This window comes from Lates calcarifer, linkage group LG1, assembly GCF_001640805.2.
Source record: "Lates calcarifer isolate ASB-BC8 linkage group LG1, TLL_Latcal_v3, whole genome shotgun sequence".
Classification (NCBI taxonomy): Eukaryota; Metazoa; Chordata; class Actinopteri; family Centropomidae; genus Lates; species Lates calcarifer.
This window is the reverse complement of record NC_066833.1, coordinates 15,506,720-15,521,700: the sequence shown is the minus strand read 5'-3', so window position 1 is coordinate 15,521,700 and position 14,981 is coordinate 15,506,720. Positions and strand designations below refer to the sequence as shown.

At 44.6% G+C, this 14,981-nt stretch overlaps 1 protein-coding gene across 1 annotated transcript; it reads right to left on the bottom strand.

Moving 5' to 3' along the window:
• Positions 1 to 674: 674 nt before the first annotated feature.
• irs2b (insulin receptor substrate 2b) lies at positions 675 to 14,553 on the bottom strand. The gene is given in 3 exon segments (XM_018700351.2): positions 675 to 3,100; positions 9,967 to 10,411; positions 10,413 to 14,553. Coding segments are annotated over 3 exon segments (3,390 nt in total). The 5' UTR covers positions 13,353 to 14,553; the 3' UTR covers positions 675 to 3,095.
• Between the last annotated feature and the right edge of the window lie 428 nt (positions 14,554 to 14,981).

Here is a 14,981-nt window from a genome sequence, read left to right as displayed (position 1 = left end):
CATTTCTCTGCAGCCCAACCCTTCTTTCCAGCTGTTCTCGACTACTTTACTGCTCTCACATACTTAAGATTAAATACAAACATGTCATGTCCTTTGCCCTGCACATGCAACCTGAAAGCCAACCCCTCCTCCCATCCAGTAGCTTTAGCAGAAAATTAGACATATTTCTCAGCATTAATTACCATTTTAATTAGCAAGGCTGTGAGAATGAATAATCTGACAGCATATGGCTATGGGTACAAAATCATAATCCTATCACAGTGTTATTTATTCCCTCCCAGTTCCAGGGGCTGTTTCAACATGCTGGTCTAATTACTATTGCTGGGGGTGGGGACCGGGAGGCAAGCACTGAAAAACAATAACAATGCTAATACTGGAGGCAATGCTATGGTTAGGCCTACACCCAATTCTTGATGCATGCTTTCTCAATAGGGAGCAGGGCTTTAAAACACTTAGAGGAAACAAGGAGGGACATGGGAAATGAAAGAATCAAGATATGTCCTCTCTTTCCTTCTCTCATTCCTAATGAGGGTTTTCTTAATGACAGAGGGAGGAATCTGAATCGAAACATCTGCTCTAATGAGTGCCTATTCAAATGAGAGATGAAAAGCTAGTGCTTGTTGTGATGTGGTGAGGAGGAGACAGGGCGGAGTGTGGAAACAGAGGCGAATGGCTCTCTTAAATAACATCATTATTTATTGCATGTGTCTATAAAGAATCAATACAATCTAAAGCAAAGAACTAAGTTTAAATTATCATTTCTTAGTAGCATCACAATATGCAAGGTATGAAATATTTACAGTGAAAGACACAGCAAGATAAGCCAGGGCCCATATCATAACCTTTAGATGCTGAATAAAAACTTGAAACATTATCCAAATGCAAAACACAGCTCAAAACAGAAAAAGGTTTCCTTTTCAAATTTGAAGAAAAAAAATGTACAAACAGCATAAATCTGATTTAAGGTTTAACAAACATTATTAACAGTATTTATACATTTGGTACATCTTTGTAAACTAATTTTCAAAAGTGTAAATATTGCATATATGCCATTTGTGTTGTACCTTAGTAAGAAGAATTTACTATGTCAAGTAATAATGATTTCTCTTAAAATCTTTTTCAGAATTACAGCATTAGAAAATGTCCTCTTAGTGGCATCCATGTCACAAGACTATTCAATGACAGTTAAAAAAAAAAAAAAATCAAAGCCAAACCATACTGGTTAGCATATAACTTAATTAGTGCTTTTGTTGTATCAGAAAGTTCACTCAAACACGTACTATGTACAGTAAAAACAACATAAGTTATTTAACTTAACATCTATCAAAGTTTCGCAGCGTTTGCTTAGATGTAATTCTCTGTAGCATCACACTATTTACAGTATATAGGCAAAGGTTAAGTACCAGTGAATTCAGATAAATAATAAGATACTTCCCCTGGTTTGTCTTTTTTATGCGGCTTGTATCTGTGTTATATTCTCCATTCAGTACCTCTGCATGTTTCAGTATTGTTGTTGCCATTGTTGTGGTGTTTGTTGGGCTGTGTGTTCCCAAGCTCAGAACACAGCATGTACTACATTCAACGTGTCTTGTGTTACAATCTATAAAGTTTGTAAGTGCAAGACCATGCAGTGGAGGCCATGGATTCAAGCTATCGAGCCACTCATCAAACAGCCAGTCAAGACTGCGTCCTGCATTCGCCACATTGCTCAGTGCTGCCATGTGTGGTGCGACAGACCTTCACAATGAGGCATCAGGTGAGTAAAATGTAAGATACTGGGACTGTCCAGTTACTCTGTATAGACAACACATTCATGTTCCCATCCCTTGTCCTGACAGGTCATAACTTCCTGCAGGCTGTGCGGATGTGTGGGATATCACAGGTGAACAGTGGGTGAGTTTGTAAAGCGTATAAAGGTGGTGAGACTCAGGCTCAGACAGGCCACAGATCTGGTGCTCAGGTCCAGGTGGACCTGGTTTGTGCTGCATTGTTTGGGATGCATGACACCTGCATGCATGCGTGATGCAATGCAATGTCAAGTATTACTCTAAGGTCCTCTGTGTATTCTTTTAGTATGTATGAATCCTCCATCTCAAACATATTAATAAATATATTACTCTGAACTTTTAATACATAATCTTGTCATAAATGTAAGTGGGGAGAGAAGGAACTTAATCTCAGAGAGGCTGTCTCTCATTCGGCTCTGACAAACATTCAGTCTCTGAGATGATCAGTTAAATCTTTGATATACTGCGTGTTGATAGGTCCAAAATAAAAAGGTCCATCAGATGGGGGCTGATGGTTAAGAGTAAGGCTTTGGATTGGTGATTCTTAAAAAAAACATTCACCTCTGAAAATAAATATTTTATATATATTTCTACTGTGTGAATTGGTACCAACCTGGTTTTTGCTGAGGTAGGGTTTTTTAAGCAAATGTTAACTTTTTAAATATGTTATTAAATGCCACCTCTTTTTGCAGTACAATCTGTATAAAAACTTACACACACATTTCATTTACTGCATACATACATGATAAATAAATAAATACATGTAATCGGTATGCATGTAAAGTTTTTTTTTTTTTGCATGTATGTGTGTGTGTGCACACATGCTCTCCAGGTTTGGTTCACAGGTTTTCAGGTGAGAGTTTCTGGCAACTCTTGGCTGTCGCCGCGGGAAAGCCAGTTGAAAGCGTATGAATGGTAATAACAATAATAATTAACATAATGATATTCTGCAGAATAATTTTGCAGGCCTACATACAGAGATAAATAGATAAATAGTTACCTATCTATAGTTAGAGTTAATAGTCCATTTAAGTTGTTATTATTTTTTCTTTTAAGTAATCTAGTACTACAGCAGCAATGGCGCCTGAATGTTTTGGTGCCGAGAAAAGCGGAGAGAAGATTTGGGGCAAGGGTCAAGTGTCTGTGTTTCCATGGTGATGGCTGTCCCTGTGACCCTTGAAGGCAGCAAAGAGGTCAAAGGACACTGGTTCCAGCTCATGGTCCAACTGTCGTTGTGGTGACCTTGTTGCTCGGCTGCAGCGAAATCTTACGTTCACGGGGGGGTCGGGGGGGAGGACCCGTCAGCCTTCATTCTGAAAGAAGAGGAAGAAAAAAATGATACAAGTGAGTTTCTTGTCATGTTATTACAGACATGAACCTGTGTATAACTGAATCAGATTTCTCAGTCAATACTCCCTTCAGAAACTTAATCTAATTGTGTGTATATACAGTATATGAGATTCATTACACAGGACGAAGCAATAGAAGGAAGAGGTCAAACATATACCCCCACTCTGTTACCAAGTAAGGAATAAGTGCTCTTCCAGGGGCCTGCGTTTGTGTGTGTGTGTGTGTGTGTGTGTGTGTGTGTGTGTGTGTGTGTGTGTGTGTGTGTGTATTCCTCAGCTGGTAGACACTTAAGTGGCAGGTGCTTTCACAGCAGGGGAAAAACAGAGTGGCATTTAACACTGTGCAGCTGACACAGGGCAGTCACCATGAGCAGCAAAAGACACAACACTCCCACACACCCACACACACACACACTGGTATTCTTGACTGCATACCTACTGAAGCCAAATAAACAAAGATTTACTCCCACACACACCCCAAAGCTGTGGATTTTCACATACTATAAACTCAGTCTTTAGAGTGTCGCTTTTCTCCCAGAGGAAAGCTGCACTGACCCTTGCCCCTGTGTACTTGTTTCTGAGGTTTCATTTGCATGCAGAGCTATCAAATGGGAGCGGAAGTCTTGGCTGAGGCAGACACACACAGCCCTTCTCCATGGCTGGATTTCTTCCCTCATTTGCTGTCTCCTCTCCCTCTTCCCAAGCCGTGAACAAGAGCTGTTTTCACAAAACTGGATGTGATCGTCATTCTTTAAAACAAACCTTTCATTCAGAGTCCTCAGTGTTCCCCCCTCAGCTACTCCCACCATAAACACACATACATGTCTGTTCTCTCTCTCTTTGCCCTATACAAACTCGCTGTAAATGAAAATCTGATGTTAATGTCAAATCTAAAGCTTTATGGACACAAGACGCAAGCACTTATTGATGATGAAAGCATCAGAGAGGGAGGAAAAAACACATTAAAGAGGCTGAAGCATTTCCACAGATGCTCGGGAATGCAAAAATATGGGACCAGGGAGTTCATCTGAAAAATAACGGATTTCATTCTTGTGGCTACCTGGGCTCTGTCTCTTCATTGCTATGGGTGTCAGAGACAGAGGAAAATAGAAACACTTGGGTGGGAAGTGGTGGAAAAACCACAGTAACAGAATCAACCTGACAGAGAGAAACGGGAATGCAGTGAGGTCATGGGACCGACGGTCCATAACAGTCTGAATGTGTGTGTGTACGTGTGCGTGCATGCATGAGTGTGTGTGCTTTTTTCTGGAGGGGCTGGGCTAGTCAGTGGCCTGTAGAGGCAAACACTTGGGTGAGAATGACTGAGATCTACCGGGAAGGAGAGCTGAATCACTAACAGCTCAGATTAGCAACCAGGTGTAGACATGAACATAAGCACTCTAAAACATTATGATTATGCACAATGGTGCAAATGGACAATGTGACATATAGGGTCTCGCTTCACACGCCGCTATTCAAACACATGCTGATCGGAGAAAAGTGTGGGTGGGCGGGGAGATTTTGGGGAAGGGGGGGAGAAGGGGACAGAGGTCCAGTGGGGGACTGAACCCAATGGCTCCTACTCCTCCTCTTTTTGGAGCACATACACACATCCCTCCACCCCTCCCAAACAACCCATGTCTGTGGCCTGTCCCAACCCACACACAAATACGCGCACATACACACAGGCTCTGTTCATTATTTATTTAGTTCTCACAGGCTAAATTTAGCCCTGCTCCATTCACGGCTAGGACACACACACAGGCACGCATTAGCAGCCTCCTCTCTAGTGCTTCAGAAGCAGTGTAAACAAGTGCCCATGTCTGCTGATGCACAGCCTGCTTGAGTAGCTTTGTGTTGTTGCAGAGCTAAGTTACTACTGGGCTTGTAGGGGAACTGCTCCAACTGTATTTCTGCAGCAGCAACACTAACAGTAACACCGACTGTTGTTGTTATCACACATATGCTGGTAATGGAGCTTCTGCAAACAACAGAATTGATGGTAGGAGCAGGTTTCCTCCTACAGACAGGGGGAGATCAGCAGGCTTAGATATGTTCTGTTTACATTCCTGCCATGCTGGCTCCTCCCTGATCTACAGCAGTGCTCCACCAAACAAACACTGACTGACTTCCCACCTCTGACCTCAACACAACAACAACCACCAGTAAAGCTGTTATCCTGCTGACTCATTATTACTTATCTATGTTTTTAAATATTGTCTACAAAAAAAAAAAACTGTCCAGACACCTGACATTATTTTCACTACTGATTACTAAGGCCATTTTTTTCCCTCGATGAATCATTTGGTACATAAAATGTTACAAATGAAAAAAGCCGATCCTACTTTCCTGAAGCCACAGTTGATAAGTATATTCACATATCTGGTTTGGTCCATCCATGCACACTCATGCCACATTCATAGAAGCTGCATGTCTTCCTCTACCTTTAGGAAAACAAGCTACTCAACAATTTCTAATCCTGAAGTGAATGTAATCCTTCTTACCTCCAAGATAAATTGAGGATATGGTAGGTTAACTTTGTTTTTATCTAGTGCTGGAACATCCTGCCCTACTTTGCTCAAAGAGTTATGTATCAGACAGCCAGGAGTACTGTGTATGTGTATGTGTAGGGGGAGGCGTGTACAGGGCAGGTGAGAACAGAGACTGTATGTTCCTCGAAAAATACTGAATGTAATCAAGCAGAGCTATTAACAATAAATAATATAATATATAATAATATAAAACTTATGATGTATAAGCATTACAATTAAGTGCACCTTCTACAGAAAATACTGTTTAGATGATGATGATATCTCACTGCATTCATGAGCTATACTTTCAACCAAAAAAACGGTCAAACCTAGAAGACAAATATATGAATATGGTTGCTTCTTGAATTAAAAAGATTATAGTTTTGTCTTCTAAATGTTACAAAATATGGTTATATAGTAGTGTTTGTTCATAGCAACTCTCCAAAACCCAAAGATATCAAGTTATAATGCTAAGAACCGATAACAAGCAGCATATCCTCAAATTAATGAAGGTGGAGACAGAGAAAGTTTTGCTTTTTTGCTTTGAAATGTGACTCAAAAGATAAATTGATTATCATTACAGGCTGTGGAATTAATCGATTCATCATTGCAGCGCTAGACATTTCAAATCAAATGTTCAAACCAGTTGGCTGTTTGTTTTTGTGCTTGGTGGTGTGAGATAAACCAAGCAGCAAGAAGAGTGAGAGTCTTGTTAGTGGCTCTAATCAGATATGATTAGCTAATTGTTTAATGCATTGTTAGACAATCCTCTATGGCCTGTGGTGTGAAAAGCTAATCAAAGACAGTCCACTGAGGTCAGACAACAACAGGAAAAACACAAGGCTCTGATGACGGTGTGATGAAGGATAGTGTTTGTGTAAGCAAGGAAGGGGTGGGTTGGAGGGGTTGAATCACATGATTTCTGACAAACAGAAACCAATGCCTGGAGAGAAGAAGAGGAGAAATGGGGGAGGAGGAGGAGAGGCATAGAAGGAAAGGCGGGGGGAGGGTTTGGGGTTGGTGTATGGCTTCTTGAAACTGCTTCGCCACACCCCCACCTTCTCCCTGTTGTTGTTGTGGCAGATGGTGGATGGTCATTAGCGTATTGTCACTCTTCTCTGAAGGGCCAGATAACCAGTGAGCACTGCTTGGCGGGGCAGGTGCAAAACCCCTGACCCCCCTACCCACCCACCATCTGCTGATATATGTGCGCACCAAGGTGATGAAGACACACAGACAAAGTGGAAATGTGTGTGTGTTTTAGTGATGGTGGGGCAGTCTGGGCCCACAAACGGAGAGTGTGAGTCAGTTTTATCCCCTACCCCCTCCTCACCCACTCAGGACTGTTTTTAGCCAGAGAGAGAAACAGTAGATAGCTGAGGACAGAATTGGGAAAAGAAGATGACAAGGGAATAATAAGGAAGCGTTTATGGAGAAAAGAGAAGTAGCAATATTATGTACCCTGAAAGAAGAGGTAAGAGAACAGCTAAAGAAAGGGAGTAGAACAGTACATATAGCTCCCCTTTTCTTTACCAATACACAGGCGGAGGAGTGTGGATTTCTGGAAATGCCCTGCTGACGATGTCTCTCAAAGCCCTTCTCTCTCACTCACACACACACACACAGTGCTAGTTCAAAGGTCAAGAAACTGACATTGTCGGCCGGAAAACGTGCACTGAAAGCTAAACAGCCCCCACCACCACCACATAACGTCAGGGCTAAAACCCAAACAACAGTGCAACCTACCAGCTAACGGGCCAAACCACTCCTTACTGTGAACACCACATGAAAACCTCCATTAACAGACCAGTAGGATATGCTTACATATTTGCATGTTTGCTGAGATGGGAAGCAGCATCTCCCTCCCTCTGCTTCTCTTCCTCGAACCGCAATGCCAAATGAGGACATGTGATTTGTTTTCCCTAACGTACCTGTTTCAAACTCATGTACTGCGGGGAATACTAACTATGCTTCACTCAGCGATAACAAGAAAATGTTGTAAAGCCTGTCACCTTGTAGTAAACAGGTGTGTCCTCTCTGTCTCTCACACACACAAGAAACAGAAATGTTTTGTATTTTGATGTTAGTGTCAGTGACTTGCTGCACTGGTCACAACCCTCATCAGTTGAATGGTTCACTGTTATGCACAAACAAATTGTTAGGAAGGGCTTATATGACTAAGATACAGCAGCAAAGACCATCTCTTACCAGAATAACACTGATCTCTCTCTCGCTCTGTTTCTTTTCTTTCCTTCTTTCTTGCTCCTCCATTCTTCTCCTTCACTCTCAGCCAGAAAAGCTCAATTGTCTATTTTGTCGGACTTGAAAAACAAAACAAGTCATCCATCCATCACCATTATTCTTTCACCTCTCTATTTCCTCAGCCTGTGCTTCAGTAGCCTTGGACCAATATCTCCTCTGAGGGTAAAAACTCAATATTTTGGTCCTGAGACATAAAAGTACCAGGACACAATGAGCTGATGACCTCTCAATAAATGTGAGGCTCTCAGTAGATATGAGGGTGCTCATGCACACTATGTGTGTGCGTATGTGTGCCTGGTTTAAGTCATATGTGTTCATACAAAACAGTAGTGAGCATCCACTCCTGTGTAGAACATGTTTATGAAGTTACTCTCAGGGAAAAAAAATCCTCCCATCCCCCTTCTGAGCCCATCCCACCAGGTTAGAAAAACAAGTGAGCATTCACCTCTCCCAGCAACCTTTGCACACTGCCCGCATTCCAGTCCTGAAACCCAGTACCTGACAACTGATAAACAACTGACTCACTTGTTTTTCTGGGGAACCTGATGACTTCCACCAAGCCCCACGCTGGCTGTGCTAACAGCATGAGAGCCAACAGAGATGTAGACAAAGAGAGACAACTTGGTTGTGAAACCACAAACGGCAATTAAACTCTTGTATTTCACCATCAGGAACACTGACTCCTGACTCAGGATGATCCTGGCACAGTGTTTTCTTTTCAAACAACAGCAGCTTCTGACATGCCCCTGCCAGGTCATCTATCCTGGTAAATAATCCCTGCCTTTTAGAGATGCATGAAAAGCCACTGATGCAACAACAAATACATGAGGTGAAAGGTAATATTTTGATGGCAACTGTTCTTTCCCACAAAGACATCTAGTCACAAGGATTTCACAGCTTATTCATACACACGCCTGACTTATAAATGTGAAGCTACATTAAGCACTATGCAATAAAATTAACAATGAACAAGTCAGTTACTTCTATATGCACGCATGTGTAGTGCTGCGTGCGTCATCAGCTTTGGATTGGATGTTTTTTGAAGTACAGTAAAAGTGTCACTGGGGAAAACCAGAACAGGCCATTCACACAAACTCAAAACAGCAGCATCAAGCAAGCCAGAATAAAATAGAATAAGTCAATTTTCAAAATAAAACTATTTCAAAATAAGATGGTTGCAAAATAAAATCTCATTGAAATCCAGTGTAACCCTGAATTGAAATACAACTGCTGTTTCTCTCTAAGGAGATGTATGGATACATTTCTGTTGTTTTGTGTACTTCAGTGCTTTTACTCAACTTTCCAATTCAAAGCTCTCATTTTATGGAAGTAATGCATTTATTTTTCAGTGCTGTTGCTCTAAAATCTCTCTGTTGTCTCAAACAGATCAAGGACCAAGCAAAGGACTTCCTCAGCATTGCACAGCTTTGAGATCTGCCAATGTGTCATGGGCGTGACAACTAAGTGACTAATGCTATCTAAACACCACAGCCCACACCAACAAGCGATGTTAAGAACAACTTCCCTTCCCTGGGCTCCTGTTGCCTATGTTTACAGACTAAAAATTGCCATTCTAACATACAACATGTATTAGTATGTGACCATTGTTAAGGAAAAAATGGACACAACTGATGAACACTGTAAGATATGTTTAATTACACAACACTTTAGGCTGTTATTTGTCAGTAGTGTTATTTCTACTTTGAAACGTGAAGACATAAACCAAAAATTAAATAGTGTCATATTTAGCAGTCAATGAGTTAAATCCACAATCAGTTGTAAACACTCAGGATCTGCTGCAGACACACAAATGAAGCTGTTTGTTTTCGGCATATTCTCTGAAAGATCATCATCATTATCAACTGTGGAATGAAAATGTGCTCAGAGCTGCTGCTTAGCAACAAGTAGCTTATCTCTGTAGCGTAAACAGGGGCCCTGAGGCGGATCTCTCATGTACTCAAGCCCTGACACCACTCCCTTCATGAATGAAAACCTACTGTATGAATGAGTGTGTGTGACATGTATGAAAGCACTCACCTTTCACAGCAGCAGCAGTCTCCTTGAATCCCAGGCTAGCATAGGGGCTAGTGTTGAAACCATTCATGCCTCCCTTGCAGCCACAGGCTGTGTTGAATCTCAAGAGTCCATCACAGCCCCCTAACCTGCATCCTCCAAAGTTTCCCTCCATCAAATTTAAGGCAATGTAGTTAAGTCCATTTTGATAACCAGCTGATGTCTCCCTGCACATGGAGCTGTTGTTGCCATAGTCTTCGTCAGGTCCCTCAGAGCTGCGAACAGTGCGAGATACATTCTCCACAGAGGCAGAGCTGTGCCGTTTGGTGTTGTGGGCAAAGGATGGACACACAGGTGTGACAGTGGTGGTGGAGGAAAAGGTCTCAGAACTGTGCCGCCGGCGTCCCTGAGGGTCAGCCCTTATCACTTTGGCCCCCCTGTGCGGGTCCACAAGGGTGACAGATAATGAAGATGAGAGCCCCCATGAGAAAAGAGTCCTCTGGCACATGGGGCACCCCATCCACAATACTGCTCTCAAGGCTGAGTCTCTGGACACAGGCGGTAGGGCTGGTGGAGAGGGAAGCAGCATCAGTGGAGCAGAGAGCAGAGAGAGGGACAGGAGGACTGAAAGTCATCTCGGTGTAGTCATCCTTGACTGGAGCAGGCTGACACACCAGGCTCACCTGCTGTTGAAGAGGATATTCTTCTACCATCCCCCTCTTGTCTGCCTGCCCCTCGGTGCTTTTTTCCTTTTCTTCCTCCTCATCTCGCTGCTTGTCCTGCTGGGCGTTCACCAGAGGACAAGTCAAGACTTCAGCTGTGTGGTTTAGGCACCCTGTAGGGGGGGAACCCCCACCTTGGAGTGAACCAAGGTGACCTGGGGAGCTGACATCAACATTAGCATAGTCTGAGAGTGGCAAGGAATCCCTCTTTCCACACATTAAATGCTCAGAGCTCCCTGACACTGTGGATGTCTGTGTGTTGTGGGTAGCACTACTGAAATCTATATTGATGTACTCTCCGGGGCTGCGTGGCTCTGAGGGAAGGGGGTGTTCGCTCATACATGGTAATGTTCTGAGAGATTCCAGAGCCAGGCGGGTGGGTCGACACACCCTACTCCGGTGTACCAAACCCCCATCTCCTCGTGCCAGTCTGAGAGGAGATGGAGTAGAGGATGGGGTGCCTGGTGTCCCTGGAGTGCTGCTAGCTACAGATTCTCCTGGAGACACTGGACAATAGTTGGACTCCTCTTCTATCCGCTGCCTCTGTAAACTCATCACCACATACTGGTTAGTGTCTGTGGACCCATTGCGCTGCAAAGGGCCTTTAAGCGAGCGTGGTAGAGAGCTGTAGGAATAAGGCTGTCTGTGATGTTGTTGGGGGTGTGGCTCTCCTCCTGTGGGACTAAGAATGTAGTCAGGGGGTGTGAGAGACACCAACGGGTCAACAGGAGACATATTCAGGTACTCTCCGTTGGTGAGCTTTCCATCAGTGCTTTCCACTGACATCTTGGTTCCGCACCACATGCGCATATAGCCACTGTCCTCCAGAGAAACACTCCCGGGGGAGTCTGTACGTGGGGCCAGCCCTGCTGTGGAGGAGTGTGACCGGGGGTTGATGATCTGCTTTGGTGCAGAAACACACATTGGGCTCATGGGCATGTAGGGGTCATCCTTGGACCCTGGTGTCTGTGGTACCACACCTGGCATCATGGGCATATAGCCACTGTCAGCTTGGACACTGTTGACTCTGATCTGGGCATCCCTGTAATCCTCGGGATAGGTCCCTTTAGGAGAGGCAGTGTGACACCTGCGAGAAGACTGGCTTCCGCTGGTGTATGTGGCCCTCATAAGAGTGTATTCATCCAAGGAGGCTGAAGATACTTGGGGGGGAGCCCTCTGCTGGTGGGGGGTGGTTAGGGAGTATGTGCGCTTTCGATAAGCTTTGTCCAGCTCTGGTAACCGACGGTAACTGTTTTGATTCTGCCTCTCCATCACCATGTAGCCATCCAACTCACTGCCATCCCGGGAGGGGGGAGTGTCCGCCTTGAGAGACTCTGGAGTGTTGCTACGGAGGGTGAGCGGTAGTCTGAGGTCCCGTGCATCTGCAGGGCTGGAGCCATACTCCTCACATGATATAAAACCAGCATCACTGGGTGAGCCTGAGAAGGAGGCACTGCAGCTGGAGGGGCGAGGAGCACTGCTGTCTGGGCAGGAGGACAGACTCACTAGGCTAGGTGTGGCCATGGGTGGGGAATGAGACAGGGGCATAGACATGGACTTACTGTGCTGGAGGGAAGAAGATTCAAATGTCCGACAAGGGCGAGTTGTAATGGTGTGAGATCTGCTCAGGAGGGTCCTGTGGACCCCGGGGCTAAGTGGGCTCCCGGTCACTGACATGGGGCGTGTCATGCTGCCATCGCCCTCGCTGGCCGTGCGTATTCTACAGGAGGAAAATTTGCTCACCGGAGAGGTCGCAGCCATGCTGTCAGTGCGCGACCGCCGGGGAAGCCCGGTCTGACTTGGGGGGAGGTTGTTCAAGTGCCTCCGTGTGGGCACAGAGATCGGGTTTGTACCAGATGATTGGCTTTTGCTGCGCGGGCGGAATTCCGACAGCTCCTTCATGGCTTTCATCGCCTCCAAGATAGTTTCGTGGATGTTTTGTGCCACAACAGAGTCATCAGCCTGCATCCATAACTCCCCGGGACCCGTGGCTGCAGATCGACCCACTTCAATGAAGAAAAAACTGTCAGAGTGGCCGCACCTCCGGATATTCATCAGCTGTAAGATGACAGAGGCAACCTCCGAGTTCAACTTGACAAAGCTGATGGTTCGACTGGAGAGACACAGCCTGTATACCCCGGTCAAATTTCTGCTCTGTCCCAGGCCTTTGGATTTCAGATTGACTTGCCATACCTCCTTGTAGGCGGCGGTAACCGGCGTTATTACACCGTAGCTCGCCTCGTCGAAGCCAACCAGTGAGGACGCTGAGTTGGACGCTGAGCCGTCGTATACTTTCCCCTCAGCCATTAAATCCGTTAGTACCCGGTACCAGCTCTCCTGTTCCTGTTCGTTTTCTGCTGCCACGGCAAAATACTCGTCCTTGGTATAAAGAGCAATGAGATATTTGTGTTTTGCGTCCGCTCTCTTGTTGATATTGAGACAGCAGTCAAGAGAGATAACTCTCTTTGCGGCCGATTTGTTTTTCCATTTCTTCTCGCTCTCGTAGTACTCCAGCCGCGCAGAGAAACCTTCGCTCGGCTTTTTCAAAACAAAAAAGCGCTTGTGTCCGTGTTTCTGCTTCTTTAGATATCCGCATTTCTTGATACCGTTACTCACGCTCGTATTGCTGGGTAATAACGTCTGATCTCCCGTGTTTGGCGGACTCGCCATCCTCGCGTCTTCTGCCATCAGACACAATGCTTCGTTTCCTCGCGTTGCTGAAAGAAACGACGCGCTTTATTTTAATCCTCTATTTCCAGAGCCGGCTGCGCGTTCGTTCGTCTTCTCCCGCAGCTGAGCAATAAATAACACATGTCTCCTGGTGTCCGGACTGAGGAGGAGGGAGGGGGGAAACAACATGTGACGATCTACACATCCAGCTCTGGTTTAAAAAAAGAAGGGAAAGGAGGAGAAGGGGGAAAAAAATACACACACACCGACAGTGGGTGGTGCGCAGTCAGCTCATTGGGCCTATTGGTGGAAACGGGATGAATGCTGGAGTGAGATGGCTCCGTTCAAAGGAGAGAGAGAAGGAAAAGGCCCTCCTACTATCACTCTGCCCTCTTCCGACTAATTTGAGCGTAGTCAGTCAGTGCTGTAGCTTTTCTTAGCAACTCTCTTCCTATGATCTAAGACTTGGCCGCTGTGAAGATTTTTATCAAGATATGTACACCAAACAAAATGTTCCTGACCTCCAAAGACCACATCTGCGCCATTTAAGGGGTTGAGATGGATTATAAAACATATTAATACACAGTGACCTAAATATACAGGCTGATTATGTGCATAGAGAGAGGGAGGAAAGTATGCATGATTTAGAGAGTTAATTCAATTCAAATTCTAATGTAATACTTTTTTTGTATTGTATTATTTTCTCCTCACAGCCCATTTTCATTGCTGTAATGCTTTCCACACCCCTTGATTTTATTATAAGGTGACTGTAGAGAATCATCCCAGGCTCCCTCTCCCGCTGTTAAACAGGCATCAGCTATAGTCGAGACTGCAGCTTTGTCACATGAATTTTATATTCCCTCTGCGTCACCCAGCCAGTATACAATCGCAGTTTAAACAGGGACTTTCTCAGTCCCCGTGCTTTCGCTGTGTTCATGATAAACAACCAACGCACGAATATGTACTAGACACAGAGCAGTGTGACTTTATAATTGCATAACGCGGTCCTGCTTTATTCACGTTCGCCCGGAGCTTCCCAGCATAGCTGGGCGGCTCAGATATACTCCGTTTCCGACTGCTTCATCTGTATAACAGTCAGAAACAGTGTGGCGGCGCGACAGATTTAAAACGATAACAATATGTCCAAAATGTTTAAGATAATGGTACGTTAAAGCGTAACCGAGCGTAAAAAACAGACCTCCCTCTGTCAGTGAGGCGGAGGAATGACCCATATATGGTTATATTAAAAAAAAAAAAAAAAAAAAAAAAAAGAGGGGAAAAAAATCAGTGCTCATGATGACGCAAAAAATTCTCCTGATCTTGATGCGTCAGTGGCCGGCAATGTGCGTAATGATGAATGCGGGAGCCAGCTGGGTACCGCGGTGTGGTGGTGATGAGAGTGTGCTGCTGACAGCCAATAGCCTGTGTTCCTTTGACCTGAGAGAATGAGATTCGCTCACCTCATCCTGCCCAACAGAGAGGGGGGGGCTGCCTCACTGACGAAAACAGGCTGTACAGTGTGTCCTGATAGTTATACCGTATGTAGGCTAAATGTAAACACAGCAGACAGCCATAGAAATCACACACAGTTATGAACTGTAGGCTAATTAAGTGTGGATTAACCTACATTCCCATTGCCACTCCAAG